Genomic DNA, 13,127 nt, shown 5'->3' on the forward strand with positions numbered 1-13,127 from the left:
CGAAGTGGAGAGGTTACGACACGTAACAGCGTACCGGCCAATCGCACTCACAAATGTGGATTACAAAATTTATATGAAAGTTTTAGCGCGAAGATTACAGTCAGTAATCCAGGAAATCGTTGGGCCGCATCAAACGTGCGGGGTTAAGGGACGATCTATTACGACTAATATTCACACAGCAAGATGCGTGCTGGAGTGCTGCGATATTACAAATAGCCGCGTGGCCATCTTACAACTAGACCTTGAAAAAGCTTTCGACTGTGTCGCGCATGAAATTTTGCTTTGCATACTAGACCACGTTAACGTTGGTTCTGTTATTCGCGAGGGTGTCGCCCTGGCGTATCGGAACTGCACGACGAGATTGATCATTAACCAGAGTCTGGGGGCCCCCATTAGCGTGCAGCGGTCGGTACGCCAGGGTTGTCCCCTTAGCCCTCTTTTGTTTTGCATCTACATAGAGGCGATGTGCTTAAACATCATGAAAAAACAGACAATTCCCGGTTTTCGGTTGCAAGCAGCGGAAGTCAAGCTGTTGGCATATGCGGATGATGTGGCGGTTTTTTCAACCAGTAGGGAAGGTGTAACTGAGGCTATTAAATGTGTAGAGAACTTCTGCCAAGCCACAGGCAGCAGAGTGAACTTAGCAAAATCACTAGGGCTCTGGCACGGAGAATAGCAATCGACGCCCGACCGCTTCGCAAACGTGTCCTGGGTTACGACCCCAACGAAGTGCTTGGTAGTACCTTTAGAATGCTACCGTGATAGCGCGACATATTGGACAGCGCAGACGCATGATACACGTGGAAAGGCGGAAAGGTGGAAAGGAACAAACTTATCGATTTTTGCTAGAGCCACCGTGTGCAATCTGTTCTTTATTAGTAGGCTGTGGTATGTAATGCAGGTGTTACATTGTGCAAGACTCAATGTACAGAAGCTGCATCGAATTTTTGCCATTTTCGTGTGGGATGCGCAATGGGAAAGGTGCAGCCGAACAAATTTGTTCAGAGGAGTCAAGAATGGTGGATTGGGCCTGGGACACCTTTTTTTGCGGCAGATTGTGAACAGGTTTCTCTTCCTTCGCGACGTCAGCGATCCTTTTTTGCGCACCGCATGCCAAGTAAGGCTCGGGCGCGCGTTGCCAGACTTTGTTGTTTCAACCGAAACACTCACGGGAGGCATTTTTGGATATTTTAGAGAAGTTGTCGCAAGTGTACGATTCCTTGCAACAAGGTTTTCAAATGAATATTTATCAACTGTAAAAAAGAAAAAATTGTACAAAGATTTGTGTGACGTTGTTCTGCCGGAGCCAATGTACAGAGCCCTGTACAGTGGAGGCCCTGGTAGGGACGTGTTAAAGAGAGTAAAAAAAATGCAAGTTGCGCCAGGGGTTAAAACCTTCTTTTTTAAGTTACACACTGGAACATTGCCAGTAAAAATGTTTTTACAGGAAAAGGGCTTATTTCTTCCATGGGGATCTCACTGCCTTATCTGCAAACAACCAGAAACGATAGATCACGTTTTTCTTCATTGTTGGGGAGGGGTATTTTTTTGGGACGTACTACAAAGAACGTTAAAGAAACAGTTTCCCCTCGACCCTCATGGAATACGGTATCTACCCATTGCCAACGAGGATGGTTTTCCGTTTGATTTAATAATGTTAATTGGCCTCCACAGTATTTGGCGCTCTCGAATGGCAGGATACTACTGCGATCCCGACGCACGACCAACGCGAATTTATTTCCGTGAAACTGTGCATCGGTTTGTTGAGATTTTGAAGGCCGGTGGGGATACCCCCGAGTGGCTGTCAAGGGTGGAGCCATTGATGGCTCTAAATGAATTTTAATGTGACGAAGCCAGCCTCCCACCAGGCTGTTTATGTCAATACGACCTGTTCATTGTATATTTTATGTTTTGTTTTATGTATTGCTATTGCTGTTCTTTCTTTGTCAAAGTCAGGCAATAAAGAAAAAAAAACTCGTGGCTCAGTGGTAGCGCCTCCGTCTCACACTCTGGAGACCCTGGTTCGATTCCCACCCAGCCCATCTTGCAAGTTGTTTTTTATTCGTGAAGGACCTGCTGGGATTTATCGCTCACGGCCAACGCCGCCGACGCCGACACCGACACCGACGCCGACGACACCGGCTTTTCTGCGACACGAGCTCCTTAACGCTGTCGCGTTAAAAGGGGCCTCACTCTTCTTTCAGAACGCCCCAGTGAAACTGAGGCGCTCTACCGACGCCTGAAATAGATATTCTGCTTTTTTTTGCTGCACGTGCGCATTATAAAACCCATTTCGCGTAATTATATTTGCGGGTGGTATAGTGTCCACCGGGGTTGTTTGCTTTCTAGTGCATTAGCAAGCGTAACGCGCGTGCTTGGCCACCCGGCAGTGCAGCACGCGCGAGACGGCTGCTCCTCGAATGCCTCGCACAGCGCGCCGCTCGCAACCTGCACAGGAGCCTGGCCGACGCGTGCCAGAACAAATGCGCGACGGACCTTCTCGTCGACGTCGTTCCACACGTCGTCCAGGAAGAGGACGAAGCAGCGGACCACGGTGGCGAGCGCGGCGTGCTCTCCGCTCGCCGGGTGCTCGACGAAGCTGGCGCCGGGTCGCCACAGCATCGAGGGTCCCACGAAGTGGCCCGCCAGCGCGGGCGTGGTGTGGCTGCGCGGCACGGCCCGGCACACCTTGCGCAGCACCAGCAGCCACTGGCGCAGGAGCTCCTGGTGGCACTGCGGCAGGCGCCTGCTCGTCCTGCGGGCGGAACGTCTCGTTACGTGACGAGGGCAGAGAACGCGTGCAAATGAAGACGACTGCTGGGGGACTACTCTCGGCTAAACGCAAAGTGCACTCGTAACGACAGACACAGCCGCGAGAGATTAGGCCTAAGTTCAGTCCCACCCTTAAAACCCTTGCTCCTCACAAGTACAGCCTATGGCGCGAGCTGTGACGTAGTAACTGGTAGAGCCAGTGTGGCAGCGTCACCGCGTCGCCACCGTAGGTCCTTTTTGCACCTTTTCTGGCATTCTGATGAGTTCCCGCTTGAATTATTAAGAGTGGCTGTTGGTTTGTGCGTAGGTACGTACGTACGTACGTATGTATGTATGTATGTATGTATGTATGTATGTATGTATGTATGTATGTATGTATGTATGTATGTATGTATGTATGTATGTATGTATGTTTCGATGGATCGATGGACGGATGCATGCATGCGCGTGCATGCGGATATGCACGAAATTTGTATCACCTATTTTTCTGCACATTTCATTTATTTGCACCGAACGGTGTAGCTCGGAGTTACACAATTCCCGCAAGATATTCTTAAGGGTCGGCACGCACGCTTGCGATACATGCCCCTAAAATGGCGATATTTACTGGCCGCTTCATGCTACCATTCGTGATGTCAACACAAGAACATCAGTGTACGTGTCGTACTATGAATTGCTCTGTTCAACTTATCTGCTGGCCTGAATATTTCGTCCGGAACGCAAGTTTTGTAGACGAGCCTCGTGTTGTAAACAAGAAACCTATGACGTCGCTAGCGTGCAGGAACAAAATAAAAAAGGACGTAGTTTCGCCCTCGAGGCGAAACATCGATTGCGATAGCAAATTAGTAGACAGCTGTACGAAGTAACGATCGTGGTTTTAACGGCCCTGTAAACTTGTAAATATCGGCTAACTATTATTAACAAGCACGGTGTCACGCGGGCACAAGCTAACACGAGCACATCTCACTCGATGACCACGCACACTCGCTGTCAAAACGTTGGCGTGAGGAAGCGTGGTAGCAGCAGCAGCGAGCGTATTGACCTTCATGCTGCCTCTCGCTTCAATGCCAAGTAAGCGACGAGGACAGAGCGCACACGAAACTATCAGCTGTGCTCATCGCAGATCGCTCTCAGACAGGGCCCGCGCGGCCGCGCCGAACGCAGCAGCGGCCGCAGTAGAGTGTCACCCCCTTCCTCCCCTCCCACGGTGCATTGCGCGCGACGTAGGACGACGCACTTCCTCCCCACGTTCCTTCCTTGCGCGCGCGTGACTGAGCCGCCATCGCCGGGTCCGCTATGCACGCTTACACTTGCACATATAGCATACGGCGCGCGGTGACGATGTTATAGCCCTTGGTCTTTATGCGGAACATGAAAGCGACGTCGACAGCTACGGCAGCAATGCGCCTGGAGTGTCCATGTAATTGTTATCTAAAAAAAAACTCCTTGCGATTTCGCGTTGAGCCACTGCAATGCGTGGCCGAAGCTTTTTTTTTTTTCCTGTAGGAACGATAAAAGGCTCACAAAAAGTTGAATCACATGTGCCCGCCAAAGCCAGCAGGTTCACCGCAGACAGCTCTCAGTATGACGTCATGGCCTGTAGCATACGTATAAAGGCATCCTTTTATTATTTTTTGTTTTCGTCAAGGAGAGGCCGGACGACACAAGAACGCTTAGAGTTCGTTGCAGTTATAAGCACACTGTCCCAAGGTAATAATAATATTTGGGGTTTTACGTGCCAAAACCACTTTCTGATTATGAGGCACGCCGTAATGGAGGACTCCGGAAATTTTGACCACCTGGGGTTCTTTAACGTGCACCTAAATCTAAGCACACGGGTGTTTTCGCATTTCGCCCCCATCGAAATGCGGCCGCCGTGGCCGGGATTCGATCCCGCGACCTCGTGCTCAGCAGCCCAACACCATAGCCACTGAGCAACCACGGCGGGTCACTGTCCCAAGGTGTCGCTTTGCACTGTTCTATGGTAAAGCCCCTCGATCGGCAATTTTCGTGTGAAACGCTATGGAGGGGCCAGGGTGCCTTAAGAGCAGCGCACGCGCTATATGATCGAGACACGATATCCTATTCCACCGTGCGCCTTCGTTAACGTTGCCACTAATGTACGAGAAGTAGCTCTTTACGATGTCCAGTATCGTTTTGACTCTAGTTCGCCATTTTCTTGCGCATTTAAGATGACGTATGCGTTATTATGCGATGTACGCTATCCTACGAGTGACGCGAGGAGCAAAATAAAAAACAAGCATTCCTCTAGCTGATGTGAAAAAAAAAATGTGCTTTAAGAAGAATTGGTCGTACAACGAAAATAAATCGCGTGTTCTAATAAACTAGTGGCCGCTCTGTTGCACATTCACAAATACAAGTCCATAAATGTGCATAGTATCTTGTTAATTACAATAGTTAAGAAAAATTAAATTCTGTGGTATTACGTACCAAAACCACAATTTCATTAGGAAGCACGCCGTAAGGAGGGACTCCGGAATAATTTTGACCACCTGGGATTCTGTAAGATGCACCCAATGCGCGGTTCACGGACGTTCTTGCATTTCACCGCCATCGAAATGCGGCCGCCGTAGCAGGGATTCGACCCGCGCCCTTGGCAGCGCAATGCGAAAGCCATTACGGCAGGTCAGCTTGCGAGTATCGAGAGCAACTATGGAGGTCATATTAAATTATGGGGTTTTACGTGCCAAAACCACAATCTGATAATGAGGCACGCCTTAGGGGGGGACTCCGGAGATTTCGACCACCTGGGGTTCTTTAACGTGCAGCTAAATCTAATTACGCGGGTGTTTTCACACTTCGCCCCCAACGAAATGCGGCTGCCGTAGCCGGGATTTGATCCCGAAACTACGTGCTTAGTAGCCCAACACCATATATCCACTAAGAAACCACGGCGGTTCGACGGAGGTCATATAGTGTGGTCAATAAAGGCACAGGTATACGCTGTGTATATGCCGAAGTCTACAACAAGGCTTTAGAGCAACGTCAGAAGCATACAACCCCATTAGCCTCGATCTATATATAGGGTCCTTCGTTTTCGGTTAGAACCAGATATCTCCCGACTTTTGCACCCGGAACACGCAATTGATAAACATCGGGGGTAACAACCGATTTCTACCTAAAGTTTACCCTTTCGTAAACATGGATCGAGTGGCTGAGCGCAAAGAATAATAATAGGTGCAGCTTTTACGAAACTAATGAACGCTGCTCACCTTCTGCAAGCAAGTGGTCGTGATTATATCAGATTGTTAATATCATTAGTATATGAATATGGTATATGCCTTGTTTTCCTCTAACAAGCGAAAACCGGTGCATTTGAATATATGTGTTCAGTGCATGCCGGCCAAAAGTGAACGAAAGCTTGTTCTTCTCTTTCTTTTTTTATGCATACGTTTACAAGAATACAACAAGGGCGCGCTGCATCTGATTTCCCGCTCGTCACATACCTGTAAACACCGATTTTATGCGCGGATGAGCGAATTAACGCAGTGCTACGCCGCACTGCATTGCAAACTACGTTGCGTTCGAAAGGTGGCTGATTCGACTTTGGTATTCTATTAATTTTGTTACAACAGCGCATACTGGGGAATCGTAAAACAGCATGACCACAGACAAAGACTAAAGGTTCGACAGGCCTATAGGATGGACACCAAAATGTTGCCGTTTGCACACAATAACCTAGGTCAACAATTATGAAGTCTTGTAATATAATGAAAAACACTACATCTCCTGCGAAGCATGCCCGCTCGCACTGCGTGCTGCACTTTTTCATTGTTTAAATAATCTGAACAAATTGAAGAAGAGATCGCCGATTCGTACCCTGTTTGTTGGCTTGCTATAGTGTGGTTTCTTCGAAGTCTTTTAATAATGCCTGACAACGAGGATTCGTGGAGATGAGTTCGTCACATGATTTACTAGCAGCTCTATTTGCCATTGCATTTTCTCTAAGTCATGTCGCTTCTCTAAAAGAACGTCTGTGTCCAAAGAAAAACTGTTGAGTTTTGTGTTACTCTTTTGTAAATGTCATCAGAAGAATCGCAAGCCTTGCGTCGCCAAAAACAAATGTGGCGACTTCTCCCCGGGTTTCCTGACAGACAAGAAGAAAAAAAAACGATTTCTCACCGGTTTAGCTCCTTACCGCCCGATTTTAACCCCCCGAATTTCAAAAGACACAACCAGAAAACGAAGGACCCTATACATATATGCCTAACCTAGCTCCCCGGTATTACCGGCACTTCCGCTTTTAGTACAGCGTTCCCGAGTTCGGCCGAAAGCAACGGCATTTATGGCGATATAGCAATTATACGGACGCTCCAAGCGCAATTCCTCCGTCGTCATCGCCGTCAGCGTCGCCGTACGCTGTGGGTGTTGCGTCACCAAGTGCGACAACGTCGTGACCCCGCGTGACGCCGAGTGAAAGCGTGCCATGGGTGAGCCGAGGATGGTGGCTCGATCTCGCACGCGCAAGGGAGGAATAATAATAATAATAATATTTGGGGTTTTACGTGCCAAAACCACTTTCTGATTATGAGGCACGCCTTAGTGGGGGACTCCGGAAATTTTGACCACCTGGGGTTCTTTAACGTGCACCTAAATCTAAGTACACGGGTGTTTTCGCATTTCGCCCCCATCGAGATGCGGCCGCCGTGGCCGGGATTCGATCCCGCGACCTCGTGCTCAGCAGCCCAACACAATAGCCACTGAGCAACCACGGCGGGTGCGCAAGGGAGGAAGGCGCGGAGCAAGTGCGCCGTCTTCCGTCGCGCGCAAGGCACCGGGAGTGAGAGGGAGGGAGAGTCTAGGTGCGACGAGGGCTTTGCGTGCTCCGTGTTCTCGCCGCTCAGTTCGCGTTGAAGCGATAGGCAGCACGAAGGTCAGTTCGTTCGCTGCTGCTGCGACGCTTCCTCGTGCCAGCATTTGGACAGCGAATGCCCGCGGTCATCACGTGAGATGTGTCCATGTTTGCCCTATACGCGCTTGACATCATGCTTGTGAATTTAGTTCGCAAGCGAATGTTTACAAGTTTATACGGCCAATAAAACTACTATCCTTACTTCGTATAGCTGTCCACTAATTTGCTGTCGCAATGAACGCTGCGCCTTTCGGGCGAAATTGCGACTTTTTTAGTGACTTTAACTTTCCAGGTATTGATTGGGAAACATTATCTAACCCAACGGAGACCAAGCACTTCCTAAAGATCTGTCTAAATTACAATCTATTACTGTTAGTAACACAACCAACGCATGTCAAACGAGATTGTGTCAATATTTTTGACCCTATATTGACCACTAATCTTGAACTTCTATCACCTTGATAACCTAACATCTAAGAAAGCAGTGACCACAAGGTTATTCATGCTCACTTCACATTTACTTCCATTCTTCGCCGGATCCACAATAGAACAATAACGCTACATGACAAAGGAAATTATGAAGTCATTACTAATGAATTTAGCACCTATCTTGTAACTTACAAGGCGAATTTTCACCTTAAATGTATTCATAAAAGCTAGCTCACATTTAAAAACAAGTTATTCGAATTGACGTGCGAATTCATCCCAACTACCAGTTTTCACGCTAATTTTCAGAATCCGTGGTTTAATAGATAACGAAAACGTCTCGAGAAAAAGAAAACGCTAGTTTTATTTATTTATTTATTTACTTTATTACCCACAGCGCCTTAACAGGCATTACAGTGGGGGAGGATATACACAAAAAAGATAAAGAAATACATACAGTGTCAGTCATACAACTAATAAAAATAACCATTAATCACATTCAGTCTCAAAATACAGATGTCATTGGCACAAACTTAAACGCGGTTATGCTAGCATAGAAAAGAAAACATCATTAGACATAACAGAGGCAATGTTTGACGGCAATTGGTTCCGTTCGCTGATTGTTCTAGGAAAGAAAGACTATCGAAGTAAATCAGTCTTGCATGCGATTTTCCCTACCGTGAACATGTGATCAACTCTGTCAGAGACATAGTGAGGTGCAAGCAAATATTTTGTATTTTCTATCCCGACACGACCATGGTCAACAGCATGAAAGAATTTCAATCGCAACATTACGACGACGATTATCTAAATGCTCCCAATTCAGCGTTTCTTTTATACGGCGTCGGACTACGCTGGAAACGGACCACACACCACGTCGCACATTTATGCTGTCTCGCACAAAAGAAAAAGAAGAATGCGTTTCAAACTAACACAGCTCACCAATTGATCAAGAACTTGACAAATAGGCAATTATTGAACTAACAACGCTATCCAACTTATTACTAAACTAATTACCGAATTAATAAAATTATTAGTAAAGTATTACGAAACCAATAACTAAACTAGATACCGACTAATTGAGAATTACTAACCACTTGTTAATATTTTCAGTGCAAGGAAACGCACGACGCGAGAAAAGGCACGCAGGACACAATGCTGTGTCCTGTGTGCCTTCTCTCGTGTCGTGTGTTTATTCGCGCTAAATATATTAACATGCAACACCAACTATCCCACCAGTCTGCTTTACCTATTACTAATTATCGGTCACTAAACTAGCAAAGGCAATCAACTAATTATCAAGCTAATACCCAAAACTTTACTTGCTATTCTAACAACTACATGAACTAACTAAACGCAATAATAAGTAACGTTACAAACTACAATAACAGCTCTACGAATAAGCTAATTGCATAATAAGTAATGCACCAAGTAAACTAAATAAATATGGTAACTTACAAAACCGTTTAACTAATCAAACTAACAAAGCTAACCAACTGATTAGTTAACTATTCTAACTGAACTAACAAAATTATTCACTCATAACCGACCTATGTTATCTGAGCAAATATAATTAACTTTCTAACTAATGAACTAATAACTAACACTGTGAACTAGCTAACCTAGTATAAGTGACTTATCCAACTAACTAAACAAATTAGCCATAGAGACAGCCGAATGAAACAGCTTGTGCAAGGAAGACTAACAAGGGGGAGGCGGGTGAAGTCAATAATAAAATGGGGTCGTGTATAATTTAAACACAAAAGCATCGCACATTAAATTATTTTGCCAGAAGTTCCTGTTGTACACTCTACTAATTTGCTGAAATAAATGTGGGAGAGGCGCCTTTCCTCGTGAAAGATTTGATGTCATTTCCTGAATGACATTAGTTTGGAGGTATGCGCCATCAAAGTCGCCGTAAGAGTGCACTGCTGTTCTAATTACTTTTCTCAAGAAAACGCTCTTTTATGCATTGAAGCGTAAAAATAGCTGGAACTCCCATGTATTCCGTCCCGCACTTGGCAAAACCACATCTCGAAATAATCCTGCAAATTCATTTCAAGTCTCGCAAATTCGCCGGATACAATTCGCAAACTGCAATACGTGCCGTAATTTAATTAAGTTAATCAGCAAATTTTCGTTAATTAGCTGAATATGTGTTCCAATTTCTCCTGCTATAGTTATGTCCGCCTCTTTGAATAATCCAGCTCAATGACAAGAATTATGCTATCTGCCACAGGCGTTTTTGAAAAGTTACGTAAAAGTTAAACATGGTCACCCTGTGCCCCGTCTTGGTCAAAAAACTTCAACCCGCTCTCAAGGGCCGGGGAGCAGCGGCGCTCCGCTATCGCGGCGCTGCCACCGTCGACTCTGCTCGCTTGCGTCGAGCACAAAGAGGGCGAGGGAAGCACGTCTCTCGAGCGTCGATAGCAGCGCCCGTGAAAAACTAGCGCGGCGAAGCGAAGGCCACCCGACCGGCTAGCCTTGCAGCGTGTGCTGGATGAGCGGTCTCTGGCGGCCGCTGTCAAACGCGATACGCTCAAATTTCGCAATTCCGAGTATCGTAATCATCAGTTAATATTTTTCGGGACCAAATTAAAGGAACAGCGCTATCAATAGTCCTGCGCCTGCTCGAACATGGGCACTTTGCGAGGATCGTAGCTAAGATCCGACTTTCATGATTACAAAGTCGAGATGCCCTAATGGCATCTCGAATTTGTAGTCATTGAAGTCACAAGTAACAAATTAATCAAGAAAGCATTAGCTTCAGGGTGGCACCTGCGTCCCTCGACGAAATCACAGGGGAAGCATGTCTTCAAGGCATTGAGTGTGGCTTGGTGTGTGGTTGCCCCTAACAATTACAGCTTGCCCATGTGCTTGACTGTAAAATAGCCGAGGTCTCTGGTTAAAGGACGCAACGTATAACCTTTTTTTTAAAAAAAAACTGCCTGTGAAGCCCTTTCTCGTAGAGACGAACGATACCTCAGTAAACTATATCCACAATATACTTCTTCCAGTGAACCCATGACAGTGACAGCACCGCCGGTGTGACGCCTTCACTATGCGATAATCCTATAATCTCGTGGCCCTGGTTTACTTTACGCGATTCAAACGCGTGATGCCAAATGCAAACTAGATGAATTCACACTGGCCTCATGTGTGCATGAAAGTGGGCGCTAACGACAACGAGGCATCGTGCACGAAGATATAAAAAAAAAAGGCTAGGTAGTGCGCATTTTCCAAAATGTCGAGGGAATGGGTCTAACTCAATCGGCTACTCAGGCAGGGCAAATTTCTTCTCGAAAAGTCTCCATAATTTCACTGTGGGTTTAATTAAAGAACTTCCACGCCAAACGCACTCCTGTGGTCGTTCCTTAGTGGAGAAGTGCGGTCAACGCATTCGAAATATTGTAGCGGTGGTTACAGGCCCTTTCCGAAGAGAGCCTGTGTAGTGGAAGTTACTGCTTCTGGTTTCTTCTAAACAAACGATGATTGAATTGCCCGCATATTACAATAAAACCTGGAACAACGCTGTACAGCACTGAGAGATGTCAGTTTATATTTTATCATTTTCTTTTCATCGCACTCCGAAACACATTCAAACTGTTTATCTAAAAGCATAACGCGAAGGCTGTCGCCTTTGAATGTGTAGGATAAAATTGTAATAGGTAACTTCGATTATTATATAGGACCATTCTTATAGTATAATGCGCTGCATGGAAGCCGGGCAGTTTTGCCCAGGCGAGCGCATTTACTCACACGAAGCGCCGTACCACAGCGGCCGCAAGACGACCTCGCAGCTGGCAGAACGAACGACGCACTAGTTTCTCACGAGTGATGTTATCGACGCGTGCTTATGAGAGTCGCCTTCTTGGTCCTCGGCGCAAGCGAGCGGCGGCGACAGCGCCGCAGCCGCTCCCCGGCCGTTCACAGAGGGTTCAAGTTTTTTTTTACCAAGGCTGTACCTTCCAGTATTCGCATGTTCGCTGACGATTGTGTGATTTACAGGACCATTACTAACTCATCAGATCAGAGTGCTCTTAACGAAGACTTGGATCAGATTCGAAACTGATGCGAGGACTGGACAATGGCCCTGCACTCTACTAAATGTAATGTTCTTCAGTCGCTGCCGTAATTCACTCTGCTTCCCTGACAACATCGCCGACACACACCTGTTCACTCAAGTCATCATGGCCTTTGCTGACGATCCACCATAAGACTGTTTCACGTGGCACGATTTTCAGTCAGCGACACAGCGAATTCCGTCGCTTAGTGGCTGGGCGACGCACGTCGTGGGCGACTGGATTCCAACAAGTTGATCGCCGAGTCGCAGCGATCACCTGCCGTGGTTCCTCAGTGGCTAGGGTGTTATGCTGCTGAGCACAAGGTCGTGGAATCGAATCCCGGCCATCGCGGCAGCATTTTGATGGGGCCGAAATGCCAAAACACCCGCGTACTTAGATTTAGGTGCACGTTAAAGAACCCCAGGTGGTCGAAATTTGCGGAGTCCCGCACTGCGGCGTGCCACATAATCATAAAGTGGTTTTGGCACGTTAAATCCAATAATTAAATTAATCGCAGCGATCGGCGCCATGCATGACGAAACAAAGTGCCGTCAAAATAGGCGCTTTCCTGTTTTACCGCGTGGTGGTAGCTCTGTTCAGCAATGTCGCGCGCAGTTACATTTTAATAGGCCGCACCTACCAGCGCCTGTGGCTAAAGAGCTTCATAAACATTAGCAGCTTGTTCTTCTGCAAAAGCAAATGCTCATCCAGGAAGAAAGTTGTGGCTTCCGCATGAACAACGAAACTAGAGTGCACTAAACGGAGCCACCCCACCCATGTCGCACGAGCGGCACGCTCATATACTTGCGGTGTTCTGCAGCGTCTTGCTCAACGCATCCGCAAGCTGTCGTAAAGTCTGAACGCTTTGAAAGGTTAAAAAATGGTGCACTTATTTTATTATCGAATAATAACAGGAAAATTGGATTATTTGACTAGTTTCCATGATGTTTTTATTTAACGATGCAGGCATGGATACTTCGTGGGCAGGGGGC

General features: G+C 46.7%; 1 protein-coding gene across 3 annotated transcripts in view; it reads right to left on the minus strand.

The window, feature by feature from the left end:
* LOC139057183 (uncharacterized) overlaps positions 1-13,127 on the minus strand; it is an 81,100-nt gene that overhangs the window by 55,664 nt on the left and 12,309 nt on the right. For all 3 annotated transcript variants that reach the window (XM_070534990.1, XM_070534988.1, XM_070534989.1), the window contains one exon: positions 2,497-2,755. In XM_070534990.1, coding sequence (XP_070391091.1) covers positions 2,497-2,755 — 259 coding nt within the window. The remainder of the gene's footprint in view (positions 1-2,496; positions 2,756-13,127) is intronic.

Source organism: Dermacentor albipictus, chromosome 3, assembly GCF_038994185.2.
Source record: "Dermacentor albipictus isolate Rhodes 1998 colony chromosome 3, USDA_Dalb.pri_finalv2, whole genome shotgun sequence".
NCBI classification, from domain to species: Eukaryota; Metazoa; Arthropoda; class Arachnida; order Ixodida; family Ixodidae; genus Dermacentor; species Dermacentor albipictus.